Raw genomic sequence first — 22,732 nt, forward strand, 5'->3', positions numbered from 1 at the left:
ATGAACTTTGTCATAGAAGATATGCAGGAATCCAGTTAGCTATTTTTAAGGGTTCCCCCCCCTTATTTGATTTAAATACCTTCCTAATTGTGCTGGATCCCTATATTTGAGGACTTCAGCATTTTGGTCCTGATTCTCGAAAAGCGCGTCCCAATTGCAGGCGGCGGTAGGCATCCTACCAGCTGGCAGACAATAGGGATAAATGTTTTTAAAAAAGGGTCTGAGGCAGGATGCCTACAATGTAGACTTCTGTAGCACGTCTACGAAGATGCATACCCATGCTTAAGTAAGCCCAAGGCAGGGTGTGGGTGTGGTTTCACCCAGAAGTAGCATTGAGCGAGCTTAAGTGTCGGTACGCATCTCCGTAGATGCGAGATAGACACTTTAAATATAAGCTTGTAAAATGCTGGCCTACATTTAAGGCGTCTGTCTTGGAGTATAGATACGATTCTGAATAGGACGCAATGCATGACTGACACTCAATAAGTGGTGACTTCTTAGGTGGCTGCTGATATCTGCATCCTATATAGAATCAGGCCCTTTCTGTTTAGATGGTTTCTTTCATAATGGATGGATTTCCTACTGCTAGAATTAATTTTATGCAAAATCAAAACAACTGTTTATAATCCAAAAATTCAAAAGTAACTAAAAGTAACACATTATTTTCACAGTAACTTGTTTAATGAAAGTAATATATTAAGTAACCAGTAACTGTATTATATTACCTTTTCCTTGCAGTAACTAGTAACTTCAATATATTATTTTTACAAAGTAACGTGCCCAACACTGCCTGAACATCAGATTTGAACCATGCAATAAAGTTTGTTGTTTGACACAATGGGGAAAGTATCTATAATGTCCAAGTAAGCACCCACCTGGTTTAGTTTGATATAATAGCTAAAGTGGAAGGCAGCCACACGAAACTCAGAGTTCTTAATTTCAAATGTGTGGACTTTAGTAGCATGGGGGAGTATCTGAAGAAAGAGCTAATAAGATGGGAAGTCATAAGGGAAGTGGAAAGGCAGTGGTCCAAGCTGAAAGGAGCAATACAAATGGTTACAGACCTTTATGAGAGGAAAATAAACAAAAACAAGAGAAAAAGGAAACCAATATGGTTCTTCAAATTAGTGGTGGAGAAAATAAAGGCAAAAGTGTTTGGCGTTTGTGAATATAAAAATACTCAAGAAGAAGAGCACAAAAAGGAATACTGGATGAAAATGAAAGAAGCTAAGAGAGAGATACATCTGGTGAAATTGCAGGCAGAAGAGCAAATGGCTAGAAATACTGTATAATAAAAGGGAGACAAAAATTTTTTCAGGTATATTAGTGAAAGAAGAAAGATGAAAAATGGAATTGTGAGACTGCAAGAAGCTAGGAACCGCTATGTGGAGAGTGATGAGGAAAAAGCAAACATTCTAAACAAATACTTCTGTTCTCTGTTCATGGATGAAAATCCTAAACTGTGATTGGCTGGCAAAATTACAAATGAGAATGGCGTGAATTCCGCATCATTCACAAAAGAAAGTATTTATGAATAACTTGAAAAAATTGAAGGTGGACAAACCATGGGACCAGACGGCATCCAACCAAGGATATTGAGGGAGCTCAGAGAGGCTCTGGTGGTTCCACTTAAAGATTTGTTCAATAAATCCCTGGAGACAGGAGTGATTCCAAGGGATTGGAGAAGAGCAGATGTGGTTCCTCTTCACAAAAGTGGTCACAGAGATGAAGAAGGAAACTACAGACCTGTAAGCCTCACTAGAAAAATAATGGAAACATTGTTGAAGGAGAAGATAGTGAAATTCCTAGAATCAAATGGATTACAAGATCCAAGAAAACATGGCTTTACTAAATTGTGCCAAACGAATCTGATTGAATTCTTTGACTAGGTAACCAGAGAATTAACATAACATAATTAGATCAAGGAAGTGTGCTAGATATAATTTACTTACATTTCAGCAAAGCCTTTGACACAGTTCCTCATAGGAGGCTCTTGAACAAACTTGACCGCCTGAAGTTAGGACTGAAAGTGGTGAACTGGATTAGAAACTGGTTGATGGCCAGATGCCCAAAGGGAGTGGAAAATATGAAAAAGGATTTGCAAAAATTAGAAGAATGGTCTAATGTTTGACAACAAAAATTCAATGTGAAGAAGTGCAGAGTGATGTACTTGGGGAGTAGAAACCCAAGGGAGCCGTATGTCCTGAGAGGATGGGGAGAGGGACCTTGGATGGATGGGAAGAGGGACCTTGGGATGATAGTGTCTGAGGATCTGAAGGCGATGAAACAGTGTGACAAGGTGGTGGCTGTAGCCAGAAGGATGCTGGGCTGTATAGAAAGAGGCATAACCAGCAGAAGAAAGGAGGTGTTGATGCCCCTGTACAGGTCGTTGGTGAGGCCCCACCTGGAGTACTGTGTTCAGTTTTGGGGGCCATATCTGGCTAAGGATGTAAAACGATGAAGTGGTCCAGAGAAAAGCAATGAAAGTGGTATGGGGCTTATGCCAAAAGACATACATGAAGAGATTGGAAGACCTGAAAATGTATACTCTAAACAGAGGAGAGCAGGGAAAGGGGAGATATGATACAGACGTTTAAATACTAGAAAGGTATTAATATAGAAACAAATCTTTTCCAGCAAAATGAAAATGGTAAAACGAGAGGGCATGAATTGAGGTTGCAGGGTGGCAGACTTAGGAGTAATATTAGGAAACTCTTTTTCCACAGAGAGGGTGGTTAATGTCTGGAATTTCCTCAAGAAACCATGAATACAGAGGATCTCTAATTAGAAAATGAATGGTATAAACACAAACTAAGGCAGGTACTGGGTAATCCTGTATGATCTGTGTCTCAAATATGGTGATTTGGTTTAGAATGAGCTGGGGTGGGTTTTGATAGAAGCTCCAGTGACAGGAAAGTTAGGATAGGCTGGAGAGGGCTTCTATAGCAACTCCAGCAGTAGGAACTTAAAGACAGTACCGGGCGGACTTCTATGATCTATTTCCCAGAAATATTAAAGAAAAGACAATTTAACCATGAATATATTGCATAATGAGTGTGACTACTGGGCAGACTGGATGGACCGTTCGGGTCTTTATCTGCTGTCATTTACTATGTTATTATGTAACCTTTCCTCTCTATAGATATGAACAGGTAATAGCTCAGGTATGGCTCTTACATCTCTCACCTAAATTAAAATAATCACTGCACTTAACAAATTATGGGTTCTTAAGTGGTCTATGACATCAATTTAGAATCCCTTCTTTCTTCTTCCTATACTATAAATTTGGTTTGCTATATCTGCTAACCAAGAGGCAGTTGAATTTAGTGTTTTTATCCCAATGTGCCTCCAATTAATGCTTTTGATAACAGGGTTCACCAAAAGTATGTTTCTATTATACAATCTTTCGACAAAGCCATTGGATTTGGTTATCTTCAATTCTGTTACCACTTCAGATGTTTTTTTGTGGAGGAAACGCTATTTCTATGGATGGACAGATTTAATAGGCTGTATGGTTCTTATCTGCCATCATTTTTTGTGTTTATGTAATGTTGTTAATTGTCTAGAAATCAAGCTGAGAAGTAACTCAATTCACAGTCCTCAAACATTTCTCCTTTTATTAGACATATACAGTAGTATGACAGAATAACATTGAGGTTGACCCCCCCATAGTCCAGTGTATAATGCCAATATTTCCACAAGGGAAACCAGGACTCTGGAACCACCTTGGCTATATCATTTCGTAGCACACACTGATGCCTGTCCAAGAGCAGATATGCAGCACCAAGAGGCTGGTCTGTCAATTATACCCCTCAAGGCTGAGAACCACAATGCTCCGAGGCCTCACATACTACTTCACCAACAGTCACCAGGATATTCCCCTGACTGGATATACTCCTTCTGTGGAACAGATAGCCATAGGAACAGGAGTGAAGTAGTGGTCTGAGTTATGAGTGAAAAAAGGCCAGAAAAAAAATTAAATAAATAGAAAGGCAAACCAACTAAATTCTACATTATTGGACTTAATGTTTCCAATGTAGGGGTTTTCAACCCAGTCCTTAAGGACACATCAGGCCAGTCAGGCTGATAGCCACAATAAATATACATGAAATAGATTTTCAAGCACTGCTTTCATTGATTGCCAAGTTATCTCGTAATACTAAATATGGATATAATGAAAACCAGACAGACTGATGTGTCCCGAGAACTGGATTGAAAACCTGTGCTCCAGGTAGCAGAAAGGTTGGGGCTCACTGCCCTTTTAGCACAGAAAAAGACAGAGAAAAACAGAAAACAGAAAATATTCCCAACACAAGAATATATAGTTCAATAAATTAACCCCAAACCACACCAGCTAACTATGCTTTCAGCTGGCCTAGATTCTACATTTGTGAAGGGTATGTAGTGTTTCTCAGTAGCATTATGCACTTTACTCCGAAAAAGAAATATGGCTGTAGCTGCCTTAAAAAGTTGCTCAAAAACAGCAGTGGTTTCTGCTGCCAGTCCAGTGGCAGAACAAATTACAAACTGATCAATAAAAATTACTGCAGCAGCCAAGAGAACCAATTACAAAACGGCTTTAACCCACGCATGTGTAGAAATTTATCAAGAGCCTGCCCTAAATGTATTACGTTAGTTCAATAAAGAGGTACCACCTACAGCTTTGTTTGCTGACCCTTTATTTCCACATAATTCTTTTCAAAACGAGAATGTGGGGTTCTGCTCCATCATGTAGCTGAGGTACTTTTCCCTAAAGTAAACCGGCAACATCCCCAGGTTTTAGATGCGGTTGCTTTTTGTTTCTAAAGTAAATGAAAACTTTTCGATGTTAAAATCTCTTTTTCTCTTCAGTCCCATCGTTATGGATCTAGATTTTCTAAGACAATCCAGAGACTATGACACTTACTCTTACTGAGGAATTTTTTACTGATGCACAGGAATTGTTTCTATCACAAGCCCACTTAGGATCCCCTAGAAATATTCACCACATACTGAACTACAGGCAGTTAAAATATATTAGCTTAGATCCATCACAAAAATTAATACTTCTAAGGGACTTTGGAGCAAACCTCTGCATTATGGTTCACACGCTCAGAGAATATAAATATAAAGTAGGTTCTTGTTCTTTACTGATGTGCAGAGATTGTTCTAACAGTGTTAAAATATACTATTCTTTCCATACTGATATGGGGAAGGAAGCACCAACATGCCACCCAGTCTTGCAAAGCTGGGTTGCCCAACCTTAATGTATTCAAGATGTGTTTATGTTTTGGTCTGGCAAGGTATTATTCTGCTTAATCTCATCTTTGGAAAAACAGAGCAACCAATTGATAGCAACAGCCAAGCTCTCATTTCTGCCTGAAGCCACAGATGTGGTGTTTTGGTGTTAAAAGCACTTGGGACAAGAATTGACCACCCTATTCAATGTTGCAGGCTGCAAGGCTTTTGGTTGTGTCTAGTGTATAGGAACAAACTCTATAAGTATGGGAGTGTTCCACTATAACATCTAAAAGGTTTCTTTTTAATTTAATGAAAACAAATGCTATGGCTTACAAATGTGTATTATAAGGCTCCCAAACATTCTTCATAGCCCAAATAGAAAGATTTTGTTTGCTATTCTAGAGCAGAAGAGATTCTGATTTTGTCTTCCTGAATGGTACATCTGATAATGGAATCTTTGGTCGTCTCTCCAGAAAAAGCAGACTGCCAGAACATCAAAATGTTCCAAGAGCAGGGTTTCAACATTAAGTTTGCATTGTGCTTGCCTTTCAGTGAAACTGATTTAAAAAAAAAAAAAAAAAATCCCCCACGCAAAGTCTTAAAACATACCTTGGTGGGGCATGGAAGAATCCCTTCTTACCTTTAACTGCTAACCTATCTCTGAATCTAGAATGGGACCACACTGTGAGCATCAGGGAGTCACAGAGGATCTGGCAAAATATGGACCTCAGTCATTTCTGCAGAACTTTCCATGACTAAATGTGCAAAGAAAATTCTCATGAAAAAATCTCCTTCTAAACAAAGTCAGAAAAAAAATAGAGGGTAAAACAAGGAAGGTGAAGAAAGGTCTAAATTTAAAAAAACAACAAAAAGCAACAAAACAAAACATATATACTGTGACCTTCCCAGATTGGAATGTGCGTAGCTTCCAGTGCTGTTTCTGCTGGGCCATGAAATCTGTAGGATCCCTGCACAGTGCATCTAAGCATCGTCGATGAGTTTCTCCTCATTCTCTTCCACTTCCTCTTCCTCCTCAGCATCATCCGTGAAGATGTCCTTCTGCCCATAACTCAGGGTGGTGCGGGTGAGGTCCACCTCAATGGGAAAGACATCAGCGTCCTTCAGCACAGCGTAACAGTCATCGTAGTATTTGGACATGGTAGAGACAAAGCGCTGAAGCTGGAACACAATGTCTTGAACTAGGAACACAGTAGAGGACGCAGTAGTTACTATCAAAAACTGTGCCAGCGCTATCCACCCTTCCCCTTTATATGCCAAGCAGTGTTGCCTAACCAGACTGTAAGTACAATTCAAACCATCATCATCTTTTAGTACTTTCAGCACAAGCCTTCATCTTTTTCTCCCCCTCTAGACTGATGTGTTAGGAGAAAGAATGACCTATTGATTACAGTAGTGCACTAAGAACCAGGCAAGCCAGAGTTCAAATCCCACTTCCACCACTGCTTATGATTCTGGGCAATCCACTTGTATTTCTTTCTGCTGCAGGCACTCGCTTAGACTAACCCCTCTCCCCTTCCCCTTTTTACAAAACTGCAAAAACGGTTTTTAGCACTGGCCGGTGCGCTGAATGCTCTATGCTGCTCCAAAGCTCATAAAGTTCCTATGAGCATTGGGAGCAGCGCAGAGCACTCAGCGCGCCGGCCGGCGCATAAAAACGCTTTTGCGTTTTATAAAAAAAAGGGGGGGGGAGGGATAAGCTTATTGTAGTTAGAACTTATTGTAAATGAATTGTAAAGAGCTGTAAATTATCCCAAGCATCATTTGTGGGCTAAAAATTCAGAATTTTTCTATTATACTAGTCTGCGCATCCCATCACACTCTCTCTTTTCAATCTCAAGCATCTCCTGTTTTTGCTATTCCCCATGCTGTGACAATTCTCTTTTCTTTCAAGGGGAAGTAGGAGGTTGAGAGAAAGTACTATGGGCTGGATAAAATTGCTTAGCAGTCTGAACATGACTTTTTTGCACTATAGTTTAGGGCCCTTTGCTACAAATCATCTTGTTACTACTATAACGTGCAATAATTTGCTGAAGCCTTTTCACCAGCCTATTCCTTACAGCTTCTAAAATAGTCTCTAATTTCTGTATTCCTTTATTTAGCAACACAAGGAAGTGGTGATGACCAGGAGGGAAACAAAGTACTCAAAGGACACCTTAGCTATACGTGTTTATTGTAATATCTAATATTGAGGCATACGGCTCAATACAACACAGTTTCAGCATAGTCTGCCTGCATCAGAGGTCTAGGACTGAATATATGCCAGATCCAGTAATTGGGACACCAGGAGCACACATCACCCAGCCGGAAACAAAAAATCAGACACTCTTGATTGATGCTCCAGTACTGCAGGTCCAGCTCTGTCTTTTGCTGACCACTTTCCCCCCCTCATCTTCTCTAACCTGACTTTTGATAGGAGAAAGCAAGGAGCCATGCCAGCATTCTATGCCTTCCTGCCGCTGTGTGCCGTGTTTATACCTGCTCTCAGATGCCACAAGATAACGTTGTCTCTCTAACTATTCAAAAATAAAAATAAAAGCACCCATCTCCCTATACCAGGGATAGTTCAATTCCAGTCCTCGAGAGCAACAGGCAGGTCAGGTTTTCAGGATATCCATAATAAATATGCGTGAGATAGATTTGCATCTCCAGGAGGCAGTGCATGCAAGTCCATCTCATGCATATTCATTGTGGATATCCTGGAAACCTGAACTGCCTGTGACTCTCGAGACCGGAATTGCCTACCCCTGCCCTATACAGATAACATATCAGAATCCAAAATATACACCACTGAACACAGCCTTAGCACTGCAAGAAATTCCCTACAAGTGAGTTTCTGCAGAAGAATTGAAGCTTCTATATGCTGGCAGCATCTAGGGGTGAAAAAATAAAATCAAAACAGGTCAGACTTACCATGTTTCTGATCCAGGAGCTCAACCTTCTCCAGGACATCTTTCCTCATTTTGGCAAATCGGGAGCGAGCCTCCTGCCGGCAGCGTAAAATCAGACGGTATTCATAGTTGCCTGTGCTGACCCGATACAAGGGTTCACCCAGGGCCTGCCAGACAGCAATAGTATTAGGCAGAGGACTGAACACATTAAGAGGGTAATTTTATAACAGGATGACTAGAATACAAGAGATTCACGAGAACTGACTGCAGCCATTCTGAAAGCAGGGCGGGCCCAGGCAGCAGCGCAGACAGCACACTCCTGCCGGCCCATACGCCGCTGGACCACCAAGCTTAAGGGGCACTTAAAAAAGTACTGCGGGGTGAAGGGTGTTTTAAGAAGAAGGGCGGGCAGGGGTGTTTTAAAAGGAAGGGCCAGCGGGCATGCCATGTTTTAAAAAGTAGTACCGTAGGGGGGGAGGAAAAAATTGTTAGTCAGCTGGGACAGATCCCTCCTGTTCCAGCCTACCACTAGACCACCAGAGGTGAAGGGGGTGATAGGTTACAGGTCAGGGAAGGGGGGGATAAGGTGCAGAGCCTGGCAGGGAAGGGGGGACAAGGTACAGAGCCTAGAAGGCGGGGGGACAGGGTGCAGAGCCTAGCAGGGAAGGGGGGACAGGGTGCAGAGCCTGGCAAGGAGGGGAGGACTGAGTGCAGAGCCTGGCAGGGAAGGGGAGATAGAGTGCAGAGCCTGGCAAAGAGTGTGGGATTGGGTGCAGAGCCTGGCAGGGAGGGAGGGAGGATGGGTGCCCAATTTGGTTGAGAATGTTTTTTTTCTTGTTTTCCTCCTCTAAATCTGGGGTGCATCTTATGGAACGAAAAATACGATACATATGTATATACTAAAGGTATACATGAACCAATACTCACAATGCAACTGTATTCCTCATCGTCCATCTCCTTCACCTTCAGACAATAAGACTGAAACAACAACATTCAAAGTCTTAGTGCAAGACAAAGCTTTCTTATTCACAATGAAACCCCAAGAGTTAATCACACCACCATAGAAGAAAAAGAAAAATGGGCACAAAGGGCCTGATACCATAAATTATGCTTCTTGGCGTGGCGCCTTTTACAGAATCAAGCCTAGCGATGCCTAAGTGTTCTTAGGAATCAGTAGGTGTCCTTATAGGGTTTTCCTGGCCTAATTAACTGGTGCCTAAGACAGACACCTAATGATGCCTAAGTCCTACCATGCCTATTCTCTGCCCCTAACCATGCTTACTTTGCGGGTAGGTGTGAGTAGGCACACATAGGCTCTGAATTCCAAACGGAAATCTTGTTTTTTTAATTTTTTTAATGAGCTTTTAATGGTGTGCACAATTACTACGCCAATTAAGCTCCATGCGGAATTCTGCTAGGTGTTCCCAATTAGGGCACCCTTTATAGTACCTGGTCCAAAAGTACATAAAAATGCTTTATTAGGTGGATATGTACTATATATTTTTTTCAGACAAGCTTTCAAGAGATGCATTGCACACCTTTCAAAAAGTTAAATGCAAGCAGGGCTGTCACCTGAACCAACTGCACCCAAGGACTTTTACAGTGAAACACCACTTGTATGTGCACCATTATTACACAGTCTGGATTATGCATGAGAGCAAATGCCTTCAAATGATGCTGGGTTTATATGTGGGACTTGTTTTGTTTGCAGCATAACTTAAAAAAAATCAGCAGTCTCCTAGAGTTTGCCTACAAAACACGTCAAAAAGCACACACACAACCAGGTTTCTTTGTGGCCTTCTACCTTCTGCATGAGGCATTAAAGCATTGGATCACTGAAGGGTGACTTTTTTGTTTTTTCACTGATGCCATGGGAGGGATGACCTACCCCAACCCACAACACCCCTCTGGCCCACAGGTCCAGGATTTCCAACCATAAATCCTTTCTCCACCTAGGTCTTTGGTGCTGGCAGCAATTCACACAGGCTATTTGCCCTCTGCCATAGCAGAAGCAGGAAGTTAGTCATAAGGGGATGTGGCACAGCAGAGAACAGACTCTGGGCTTGGGAAGGCAGCCTGTGTGAATTGCTGACACTGTCAAAGACTTGAGGCTGGGGAGGAGGGGGAGCTTTGGGAAAGATGCAATGAGATACAATACTCAGAGGAGGTGAGGGGAGAGAGAGAGAGGACAAAAAAAGAATGACTCTGGTCACCCAGTCAAAGAAATGGATCAGGGCAATAGGTAAATGGCCCACCACATTTCTAGCTTGCAGCTTCTCTGATTATTATGGTTACTGAGAACAAATGCAGGGCCTACTTACCAAATACTCAAACTTAACATCCAAGTACTTTCGGATCGTGAGCTTTGTATCAGGAATAGCTTTGTTAAGATAAGTGTTCAAGTCATTCAACATCTGCATCAAAAAAATCAAGCAAAGAGTTAAAACTGGTCTGCTCAAGGGAAGGGAACACCTAAAGAAACTATCTTCAAGTCAAAGGTGATATTACAGCAATTTTTAATCCTTTGCAAGGGCTAAGCCCCATGAGGCAGTCTTACTACAGAACAGAAACTCCTGCTATTCCATTTGTATGAAACAGTAACTGCAAGGGACGGACTGTTTCCTGTTACTACCAAGACAGTGTACATGGAATTGAGTACTTTCATTTTTAATCCATACTAATTTTAAAAAATACAGAAAGGGGCCACAAAGAGGAAGAACACTCACGAAGGAGCCATGGATGGAGGAAATCAAGACAAGAGAAACAGCACTTGAGAAAGGCCTTAGGGGACCAGCATTCAAGAAAGGATTGTGCTGGGCAAATGTAAGCAATAGAAAGGTAGAAGGGCCAGTACTCTGGGAGAGACCATGAGGTAAGGCACCTAGGAAGACACTACTTGCAAGCAAGCAGGAGAGGACCAGGGAAGAGTTGCAAGGGAAAGAGCAGGAGAGGGAAATGACCAAGGAAGGGACAACAGAGGGAAGAGGGCAGAAAGGAAGGCACTCAGAAATGGTCCTGAGGGAGGACAGGAGAGAGAGAGAAGACTGGGAAATAACCACCAAGTATCATTTTGATTAGTAACCACAGATTTTAAATGTGGGGATAAAAACCAGAACCACTACCAGTCCTAGAATTTTTAAAGGGAAACTCTGGTAAGTTTCCTTTTAAAAAAAATTCACTCATAGACCCATAGGTGACAGAGAGAAAAAAATTTAGTGAGGAGATCATTGAGATGGAGAAACAGAGAGAAAACTTAGTGAAGAGTAGCTGGAGAGACAGTGATGAGGCTTGGCAGACAAAATATTAGAAGGGTATCAGCAAGACTGGTGGTGAAGGGCTGGATGAGACTGAAAAAAGAGCAAGACTAGTGGTTTGGCAACATAGAAGGGCAGGGAGCCATTAGTAAGGTAAAGCAAGAGAGAGAGGATAGTGGGGAGAAGAGGGTGGTCAGGTAATGGAGATAGACTAGTGAGGTGCAAGCTAGAGGGATAATATTCTAAGATGAGAGAGATGTATAAATCTCACAAAAAAAGAAAATATCCCTGACCAGTGATTGGACCTAAGCGGGCCTTAAGATCCCCCCAAAATGAAGAAAACAAACTTGCCAAGGAAAACTAAGGAGCAAGGGAAAGTAAAAAAATAGAAAGAAACAAAGACACACACACACAAATAAAAGAATAAAAACAAACACATGGAGGGATTAAGGATGGTTAAGGAAAAGAATGTGCTGTCTGCTTGTGAAGCCCTTTCTCCTGAGAAAACAATCTGAATGTGAAACAAGGCTCTTGTTGAAGAAGGGTTTGTTTTGTTTTGGTTTCTTTATTTTCCATTGGCTGTGAGTACACTCTGGGAAGTTTGTGAACAGTTTGCCTTTGGAATCAAGTGTGTGCTACAACTGAAGTTGGCTCCTGTGGGAACTCTTTGTAAGAGTGTGTGGAAGCACGGCTAGTTTTTCTTTTTTGTACTTGCTATGTGCTCACTGTGCTGCCAGCCATTGTGAGACCAGAGTGTGTGCAACTGGAGTTGAGACAGTTCCTGAACTGACCTGGAGGACCCACTACTATTTTTTCTCCCAGCTAAGTACTTGGCTTTTTTGTATGAGTGTGTTTTGTTTTGTGCACTTTTTTGTTTAACTTTGTGGCACACTGCTGTGTGACTGTACACTGGTGATTATACCTTACTCTACAGTCAGGTAGGGTTCAGGTTTTTCTCAGACTGTGTCTGAGTTTTTTACTGAATTTCCCACCTGACATGTAAGAGGAGTCGATGATTTAGGACATGTTGCCTTATTGGCTAAAACTACCTGACTTATATATTCAGTCAGTGTGTCTGAGACTCGTTTGATTAATCTCCTTTACCCTTTCCTCTCTCCTACCTACCCACCTTCCCTCTCTCCCTCCCCATTCTCTCGCCTCTCTTTATAGTCGCCTTGAGCCAGTATAGGTATGAGCGACGCACAAATAGAAGATTAGATAAACACTAACCACATTGAGGTGAACACTTACAGAGCTGATTTTCAACAGACTCAGAAAGGCATACAAGCAGTTTTTTGTGTAGGACAAGAGAGAATCTAGGATCTTATCTAACACCAAACAGCACACCTCCTCCATTTGAAAGCATAATGCCTCTGGGTGGAGTCTTTCCTGGAAGCCAGTCAGATCTTGGAGACATCCTCAGACAGCTGTAGAGATATAGATTCTCAACATCCAGGCCATGAAGGCTAGGGACTGGTTGTAAGGATGCAGGAGACCCTTGTTCTGCATAATGAGGGTCAGAAAACACTCCAACCTCCACAGTTCTTAAGTCTGAAGCAGTATTGACAGACCTTGTTGTTGAGATGAGTAGCAAAAAGATAAACCGATTTGGTGCCTCACTCTCAGAAAATCTTGCAGACAACACCCAGGTTGAGAGACCACATGTGTGGTTACATCATTCTGCTTAGTTTGTCCGCCAGACTATTGTCTCCTCCTGCCAGATATGTGGCTGGTGGCCCACTGACACATCTCAACTGCTTCTTAACACAAGGGGAAGGAACCTGAACCCCCCTGTTTGCTGACAAAATACATGACAACTTGTCTGTCTAGATTAGAATAATGGGTTCATCAGCCAATATCTGACAATCCTTAGTGCATTGCAGATTACCCATAAAAATTCCAAGGACTTCACGCACTTTACATTGTGACATTTTGGGAGCTTATTAATTTTTTCATTGCTCCTTTTCCCCTGGTGAGAATGTTTGAAAATGAATTACACTATTTAACTACACAAAACAGGACTAAATGATGTATGAGGCAGTTCTCATTTAGACTGATGTCTGGTGCTGGTCACCCATGAGTTTCTGCCTGAGTCCACAATCCCTCGTGTCGAATCTGAAGGGCTCATACTGATGTCCATCACTTTAAGTATTTTTTCTTTTCATACATTCCCCCCAGGAGAATTAGAGTGTTAGCCAATTCTACTTTTAGATTATTGAACGGACAGTATTGGCAGTACTAGTGTTCAAAGGGTTTTACCATTTGAACTAATACTGAATATCCAGGCATAACACTGGTAAGTGGTAAAAAAAAACGCTGACTACCGCCAGCTGAATATTTACCCCAAAGTTAATAACCTCTAAAGGTTTGGACTATTGAAGGATTTATATTTCACAGCAGTGTTATTTGTTCAGTTCATATTTTGTTCATTATTTTATTTACCGGTTTGATGGTCTTCAGCAGCCGGATTCCAAACTTCTCAATACTTCGGTGTGCATCAGCAAATTTTACAAAGGCCTCACTGGCAGCAGGCTGGGGCTCCCGCACGCCAATCACAGAGAAAACATCTCCAAATACTGTAGCAAAACCGTAGATAGGGTAAAAAAAATAACAGAGGTTAGATGGGGTGCAATGGCCTGCAATTGCTACCTCAGACACGGAGGTTCGAAGCTGAGGGACACTAATTTGTTGAGGCATGAATGCACAGATGCAGAAGAACACATGGCACCATGGGGCTAGGAATGCTTTTCTTGTATCATAAAAAAGATATAAAAATGACCCTAAGTGTTTGTGGTACCTCTACTTTTTATTCCAACTACCCCAAGTGATACACAAGGGCACTCAAAAGGAATTTTCCAAAAAGATGACCTAGAAATGGTATTTCTACCTGAAGCAGCAGTACCCTTATTGAGGCACTGGTAATACTGATCATATAGGAAATCAGATCTTGATTCTCATGTGTGGTTTCTGCTCCTTTTACCAATACAGGCTAGGAACACTGTAGGAGCAGCGCTCAGAATCTCTGGGGGAAAATGTGTAGGATTCGGGGTGCCTCTATATACTAGGTCTTCAAAGGAGAGTCAAATATGTGGATCCCTACTCAGAACGGTCTATGACAACTTGATTGTAGAGGGAGAAGGGTAAAGCCTAAGAAAGACAAAAGACACTTAGGGCCAGATTCTCAAAACAAAAATATACCTGTGGGAAGTGCCTTAAACAACCTGGGCCAGTCAGAGCCTTAGGCCCCTCTATGGATGCACTGGGACGGGGTTTAAGGCTTTGATTGGCCAAGGTTGTTTAAGGCCCCTCCTATGGGTGGAGTCTTATGTGTCTAGGCTAGAGTCTTAGGCTCCTACCCGGCCTAGACGCATAAGGCTCCACAGATAGGAGGGGCCTTAAACAACCTGGGCCAATCAGAGTCTCAGGATGCACTGAGGAGAAGGCCCACAATTTTGAAGAGGCAGGCCAGCTGGCCAGAAGGAGTAAGCATCCCTCTGGCCAGCCATCTAACAAAGATAAGGGAGAGAGGGCAGGGGTCATCGGAGGCACAGGGAGGGAAGAGTGTTGCATGGCAGCGGGAAAACATGGCCATCTCTCTCGCTGCTGAGGGGTGTTTCTTGGCAGCAGGAGAGACTGGGCATCTCTCCTGCTGCAGGGGGAGGGGATGGTATTGCATGTCTGTGGGAGAGCGTGAGTATCTCTCTCACCACTGAGGGGTATTGGGGGGGGGGTTTCTTGGCAGCAGGAGAGACTGGCCATCTCTCCCACTGTCGGGGGGGGACCGGGGGGTTGATGGGTGTATTAGTAGGCAGCAGGAGTAATGGGCATCTCTCCAACTGTCCGGTGGTGGGTTACTTGTCTTGGTGGCTCGATATTTTTTTTGCATTTATTCTGCGCATGTGCCCATCGCTATCACCAGCGATGGGCACATGCAAACTTAGCGAATATTCGTTACTTTCCACCAACCTCATTAGCATAAGCGTTTTTTGGAGAATGACTTGCTGTTTTTAAAATCAGTACTATAATGGCTGCGACAGCGGCCCACTTGGATTTTTGAGAATCTAGCCTTTAGTGGCTGTAAATGAGCACCAAGGATGTCTCAGCTTTAAACTACCACCCTCCTCCCAACTCTAAATGGCTGAGTCAATAAGTTGGAGGTTCAGGTAGGAAGCAGGTGAGTCAAGCCAGAAAAAGGGGCCATTTTGGTATGAGTCATCAATTAACCTTAGTATAAGACAAAACAGAATATTTTTTCTGAAAAAAATCCTGTTAAAGGAAAGCAATATAGCCTAGATAAGTGGAAGCTAAGAAAATAGGCAATAGATCCTTTTTTGTCTTCCTCTCCCTCCTCATTATCCCCCCACCCACTTTTACAAAACCACAAAAGTGGTTTTTAGTGCAAGCCGGCATGCTGAATGCTCTGCACTGCTTCCCACACTCATAGAGTTCCTATGAGCATTGGGAGCAGCACAGAGGATTCAGCGTGCCGGCCTGCACTAAAAACCACCACTGTGGTTTTGTAAAAGGGAGAGTATATATCTAAACGCCAACTGGATGTAATAAATGGCAAAATGCAGCTTGCTAAAACCGCTTCTCATGTTCTGTGAGGTGACAGCAACAGATACATTGTAAGCAGAATAGAGAGTTGCACAGGGACAGAAATCTAACCCATTCCCACTTGTCCCCATTAAGATCCTTTCTATTCCCACCTATCCCTGCTAAGATCCTTTCCATCCCTGCCTGTCCTCACAAGTGATCTCTTCCATCTCCACCTGTACACATAACCTTCAGAAATAGTTATTTAACTTTGTTCTATAGGATGCATCCTTCCATAAGATGCACCCCCCTGTAGAGGAAGAAGAACCAAGGAAAAAAATTCTGCCCACCGCCCTGCCCTTTACCCTGTCCCCCATCTGGTGGTCTAGTGGTAGGTAGGGACAGGGTACAAGGCAGGTCTAGTGGTAGGCATCCCCCCCCCCCCCATGCCAGGCATAGCAAGTCCATGCAGATGGCCCTGGTCACTGCCTGGATATCTTTATATACCTCTTCCTCAGGCACCCCCCTGATCCTCAAATTGCACCTTCTGGAGCGATTCTCCAGGTCCTCAGACTTGTCCCACAGAGCTTGCTCATTCTGGTATGTAGAGCCCAGTTGCTGTTGTACTGCAATCGCATCTTCCGTCACCTCATCTAGCCGAGTCTCCACCATCTCATGTCTATTCCGCAGGACTTCTATCTCAGATTTAATATACGAGACTGCTTGCTTTAAGTCAGAGCGCATCGAGTGTAACTCCTTTCATCTCTTGCATCAGCCCCAACAGAGCACTCCACATTTTGATCTGCGGCGTCCTCGTGTTCTTCTATCGGCGCTGCATCTAGAGCCCCCCCTTTTACTAAACTGTGCTAGTGGTTTTTATCGTCAGGAGCCGCACTGAATGCTGTGTGCAGCTCCTGACACTCATAGAGTTCCTATGAGCATCGGAAGCTGCGCTCAGCATTGAGCGCGGCTCCTGGCGATAAAAACCACTAGTACAGTTTAGTAAAGTTTTTTGTGCCACCATCTTGGATGCCTTCGTGGGACTCACCGGTGTGTTTCTATCGGCCCCAGCTACACCACTTGTGTAGTAGTAAGCCTCTAATTTTTGCTGTGTTGTCATTGGCACTTTAGAGAGTAGGGTAACACTTATCTGAGCTTTTACGTTTGGGGGAGGAGGTCTTGTTTGCAAATGTTTGCTAGGCCTCTAAAGAGCTTTCCTCTTAGGCAACCAGCTGCCCAGCGAGGGACAGGCAGGAGCAAGGAAAGCTCCTGCCAATACAGCGCTGGAATAGTAAAAAAAAAAAAAGGTACCAGGAAGGGGGTGGGGGTATTCGCTCCATAAGACGCACCCTTATTTCCAACCATTTTGGGGGGGAAAAAAGTATGTCTTATAGAACGAAAAATACATTACAATAAATTATACAACAAACCAAACAAAGCTCATTTTCTTGTATCTATTAAAAGAGATTCAAAACTTATTCCCATCTCTCACCTTCCCCTCCTCCTATCACAATGTATTTTCTAGTATAACTTGTTATGTCAGTAAAATTAACCAATAAAATTACAGCAAAATTTCAATTAAGCTTTCCTTTAGGCCAAAAATATAACTGAACATATTTAGCAGAACCCAACAATATCTCTACCATTCTCTACCCAATAACCCCCAACAATGTCTATCAGCCCAGATCAAAAGCAAAAGAAGAAAGCTGTGGAGCCAATGTTCGTGATACCAGGATTTACTGAGTTAATATATAGATGTAAATGTATACACAATCTCAAAAATCCACATTGACTTGGAAAGTGCAGACTGGACATGGGCTGTGTTTCAACTTAACTGTCTTCTCAGGGGTCATAGGAATAAGCATAAGTGTCTTTTGAAAAAAATCTATATGTGAAACAAAAATGAGTGAATGTAGAGGAGTGAAAGTGGGTGGGGTGGTAGATATTAAATGTGATGCATTTGCAATCACGCAACATCGAGATGTGATCTAACCATAAAATGGTATGGTGCAAAAAGAAATGTGAATGTGATCTAGCTACATGAGATAAAAAGAATGTGAGCCCAGTCATTTTGTGGATGAATGAAAAACAGTGCTCTTGATAATAAACTATGGATAATGATAAACTCTTTGAGAATCAAAATGGATTTTCTTGACCAAGAGACACAAAATTGTGTGTAGATACCATTGTTCAGATGGTGATAAAAGATAGGAACTAATTATATCTGTGAGGGAGAACAATACATACCTAAGAAATGAGGTTAAAATAGGCAAATGTGGATGATGGTAAAATGCGCTAGAGCACCTCAAAAATAAAAAGAGAGTTAATAATAATAATAATAATAACTTTATTTTTCTATACCGCACCAATCTTGCGACTTCTAGGCGGTTCACAAAAAAGAAGAGCTGTACAATCAGCGAATTACAAAATAAGTGATAAAACTAATTTATTAAAAACATATAGAAAAGCGATAAAAACTTTTGTATTATAAATGGTACAGAAATAATGATAAAAAGCTGAAAACAGAATGGACACTTGGGCAATCTAAAACATGCACAGTTTTAGTATGGGTGAAAAAGACATAGCCATGGATGGGCAATATAAAAATGACTTATCTGAACATGGAGTGATCAAACGAAGAACTGATAAATGGACAGCAATATCAAGACTAGTGCTACTTATGACATGTGAATGGAAAATTATATTCTGCAAAAACGTATTGCATAAAAAAATCTATTACAGTGATTTTATAGACTGTTATATAAGCTAAAAGAAATTAAAAATTAAAGGCAGAGCTGACAATAAGCCTGCACGGAGCACAACTAGAGACTGGTACAACCGTGATCAAGAAAATTTGAATATCTGAATGAACTAAAAAGTAAATGCGACAGAGGTAATATATACTGAGGAAGACAGTTAAGTTGAAACACGGCCCATTTGGGTTTCCGTTTTGTTTGTTATCAGCCCAGATCAAAAAGGAAGAGAAGTCTTCAAAGGGAAAACAAAGAAAAAGCATCGCAACAAACTTAGCATTATCACTAGTCTCCGTTATTGGAAGTGTAAAACCCCTCCCCCCTCAAAAACTCCCAGCCCCATAGTCCCAAGTCCTCACCTATCATCTGGGAAGAAACTAAAAATTGTAGTATTTTAGAAGCTCTGGCAGAGAACCATTTACAAAGTTTACAGTTTATTTCGAATTTGATATATTGCCTAGCCCAATCAGTGTATAGGCGATTTACAATATATGTACACATAAAAATACTAGAGAAAAGAACACCAATATAAAAATAGGAAAGACCTATACATTCAACGAATCACTGCCACACAAAGATCCCAAAGGTCCCTCCCCCTCCCTTTCTGTTTGTTTCTTAGAGCACTAATACCATATATACTCGAATACAAACTGAGATTTTGGGGTCAAAAAAATGAACCAAAAATGGGGGTCTCGGTTTCTATTTGAGTGCTTGACTCTGTGCCCCCTTCCCCAGACCTGTTTCAGGTCTTCCTTAAGCCCTGGTGAGCCGGGACAAGAGCAATCCCTCTTGCATCCTGTCCCAGTCAACTCTGAACCACCACACTGTCCTCCCATCTCCTTGCCCTCTCTTTACCTTACCTTTAAAGCCCTGGTGATCCAGCGGTGAAGCGGGACAGAAATGATCTTCCTATGCTCCTGCCCCATGTAGAACTGTGATCAAAAATGGCTGCTGAGAGTTTCTGCGGTGGTCTTGTGAGCTCCTGTGGTCTCATGAGGTTGCTGTGGGAACACACAGCAGTCATTTTTTATCATGGCTCTGCACGGGGCAGGAGCATAGGAAGATCGCTTCTGTCCCACTTCACAGCTGGACCACCAGGGGTTTAAAGTTGTAGAGGGTCCAGGAGATGAGAGAGAGGCGGGGTGGTTCAGAGTCAGCTGGGACAGGACACGGAGGGATTGTTCATGTCCTGGCTCACTGGTGGACTACAGGGGTTTATGGAAGGCCTGTGAGAGGCCTGCTGTGAGCATTGCAGTTGGGTGCAGAGCTGGGCAGGAAGGGAATAAGGGAGGGGGGAGGGAAGGAAGAAAGGAGTGCTCCCTATCTACCATTACTATCATACTGACAGACCCTCACCAAATAAGGAACAAGGGATCACAAATTAGAAACAAAAATATATAGACAAAAATTGAACTGGGAACCTCAAAAAATTTAACTCAGCAGGTACTTCAACACTGGAGAAATAAAAACAGAAATGCATTTATTTTTCTATTGAACACAATACAAAGACATCTGCTATACACATTTCCCAAAGTTAACATATTTGTATTTCAGGCAATAAATTCAAAATAAAATGCTTTTTTTTTTTTTAACCTTTGTTGCCAGGAAATGTTGTTTCAGATTTCTCTTTTTTGCTTTCCTGTCTACTGCAAATTTTCTTCAAGTGGTTGCTGTTCATTTGTCTCTTCTCCTTTCTCCTGTCTTGTTCCATTCCCTCACTACAACTACCTCTGACATATTGACCTTTCCATTTGGCTCTTTCCTCCCTTATTTTTTTTCTACCTCAGTCCACTCAAATTTCATCCTTTCTCCCATCTCATCTTTAATTTTCAGCTACCTATCAAATTTCCATCTTCTCTCTCACCCACTCTTCTGTTCTATCTTCAGTCTACTCCCCATTGCCATATTTTTACCCACTGTAATCACTATTCTTTGCTCATTCATTAACACCTGCCGACACACACACACCTCTCCCACAAGGTACCACCATTCCAAGCTTCTCCCTCCTTTCACTCTTCCTGCCCTGCATCTGCTCCCTCTTTCTCCTCTCCCCACAAATCTCCTTGTTCTTCCCATTGCATCCCCCCCAGCATCCTCCAGTCCCGTCTACTGTGGTCCAGTATATCACCCTCTTTCGTCCTTTCCTCACTCCCATTGTACAGCATCCTCATTCCCTTCTGTTCATGGATCCAACATCTCACCCTTTCTTCCTTTCCCCCTCCTGTACAGCATTTTTTCCTCTCTCTCTCCTCTGCTCCCATGTCTCCTTCTTTCTCTTTGTCCACTATCTCTCTCTCTCTCCCTCCCTCCCTTGCTGCACAGGGAGTAGGAAATCAGAGAAAGATTGGATCCAGGGATCATCTCTCCCATCCCCTCTATATGTTTTTGTTGTCTATATGTTTTTGTTTCTATTGCTATGTCCAACATTCATCTCTCTCTCATCTTTACTCCACCCCATGCAGCATCTCTCGCCCCTCCCCACCAGCCCCATGTCTAACATTTCTCCTTCTATCACCCCTCTCCTTCCCCCCTTCCCTTCTCTCCATCACCATGTCCAACGTTTATCCCTCTCACATCCCTTTTGATTCTCATGCAGGATCTGTCCCACCCTTCCCTCTCCACCATCATCATGACCTGAGGTTGTGGGTCCAAACCCATGCTGCTCTTTGTGACCCTGGAAAGTCACTTAATCCCCCCTTTGCCCCAGGTATATTAGTTAGATTGAGAGCCCGCCAGAATAGACAGGGAAAATGCTTGAGTACCTGAATAAATGCATGTAAACCATTCTGAGCTCCCCTGGGAGAACGGTATAGAAAATTGAATTGAATAAATGCATCTCTACCTCCCTCCACTCCACCACCATACCCAACAATTCTCCCTCTCTCCCCACTGTACAGCAAATTAAAGACCTATTTATTTGACAAATAAGAATATTAATTTTGATATATTTAAATGAGGTCTTTTGTTTCTATTCTTATTGTTATAGTATGTTTTAATTTTTTAATAATTTTTAACATTGTACTTGAATGTTTTTAACAATTGTATTACTTTTATTATATAATTTTAGATTGTACGTAGATAGTGTGTTCTATGAAACTGTACCATGTGTTGAAATGTCTCAGTATTCTCCTGTTATGAACCACTCAGAATTACTGGTTGGGCGGTATACAAGAAAATAAATTAGACTCCAGCTAATCCAGAATACTGCAGCCAAACTGATCTTCTCAAAACGCAAGTCTAACCATGCCTCCCCACTCCTTGCCAAACTTCATTGGCTCCCAATAATCTCCAGAATCCATTTCAAATGTTCCTGCCTGGCTTTCAAGATCATTCACGGAATCCTGCCTCCTCTTATCCCACTGTCTTTCAACTCCTCCAGTCCCGACTCCTCCAGAACTGCCCAAAGGCTTAAACTAGCCTTCCCCTCTCCACGCGGCATCCACTATTCAGGCAAACTGGGAAAATCCCTTCTCTTCAAAATCACAGGTCTTTGGAACGACCTCACCACCCCGCTGCGGAACCTGAGCTCCCTTCAGTTATTCCGCAAACAACTGAAAACCTGGCTTTTCAGCAAATTGTAGCTCTATCCTTCCCCCCTTTCTCTCCCCCCTTCTACACATAAGTTCATGTAATCCTTTTTCTTCTTCTCTACTCACTATTTTAAGTTCTTGTAAAACCGTGTCGAGCTCCATTCTCATGGAGATGATGCGGTATATAAACTTAAGGTTTAGATTAGATTAGATTAGATTATTATATCTTTTTGTCTCCTTCCCACCCACTCCCATGCCCCAAAATTCTCTCTTACCTTCCTCCCCATAACTAACAATTCTTCCTCTTTCTTCCTTTCCTCATATGCACCATCTCTCTTTCCCTCTCAGTCCACACCCATGTCCAATAATTTTCCTTTTGTCTTCCTTACCCACTTGCAGCATCTTTGTTTCCCTCCCATCCCTCCATTCTATGTCCTAACAGTTCTCCTCTCTTCCTTTCCATTAAGCAGGTCTCACTCCCTTCTACCTTCATGGCCAACAATTCTCCCTCTCTCTCCTCTCCTTCCCTT

At 42.3% G+C, this 22,732-nt stretch overlaps 1 protein-coding gene across 4 annotated transcripts in view; it reads right to left on the reverse strand.

The window, feature by feature from the left end:
• Positions 1 to 3,603: 3,603 nt before the first annotated feature.
• Positions 3,604 to 22,732, reverse strand: part of PICK1 (protein interacting with PRKCA 1) — a 71,360-nt gene continuing 52,231 nt past the window's right edge. For all 4 annotated transcript variants that reach the window (XM_033929551.1, XM_033929547.1, XM_033929548.1 and 1 more), the window contains exons 9-13: positions 13,826 to 13,959; positions 10,451 to 10,543; positions 9,057 to 9,107; positions 8,152 to 8,296; positions 3,604 to 6,419 (exon numbers count right to left, since the gene is read on the reverse strand). In XM_033929551.1, the coding sequence (XP_033785442.1) occupies positions 6,202 to 6,419; positions 8,152 to 8,296; positions 9,057 to 9,107; positions 10,451 to 10,543; positions 13,826 to 13,959 (641 nt within the window). In that variant the 3' untranslated portion in view covers positions 3,604 to 6,201. The remainder of the gene's footprint in view (positions 6,420 to 8,151; positions 8,297 to 9,056; positions 9,108 to 10,450; positions 10,544 to 13,825; positions 13,960 to 22,732) is intronic.

The sequence above is a fragment of the Geotrypetes seraphini genome, chromosome 2 (genome assembly GCF_902459505.1).
Source record: "Geotrypetes seraphini chromosome 2, aGeoSer1.1, whole genome shotgun sequence".
NCBI classification, from domain to species: Eukaryota; Metazoa; Chordata; class Amphibia; order Gymnophiona; family Dermophiidae; genus Geotrypetes; species Geotrypetes seraphini.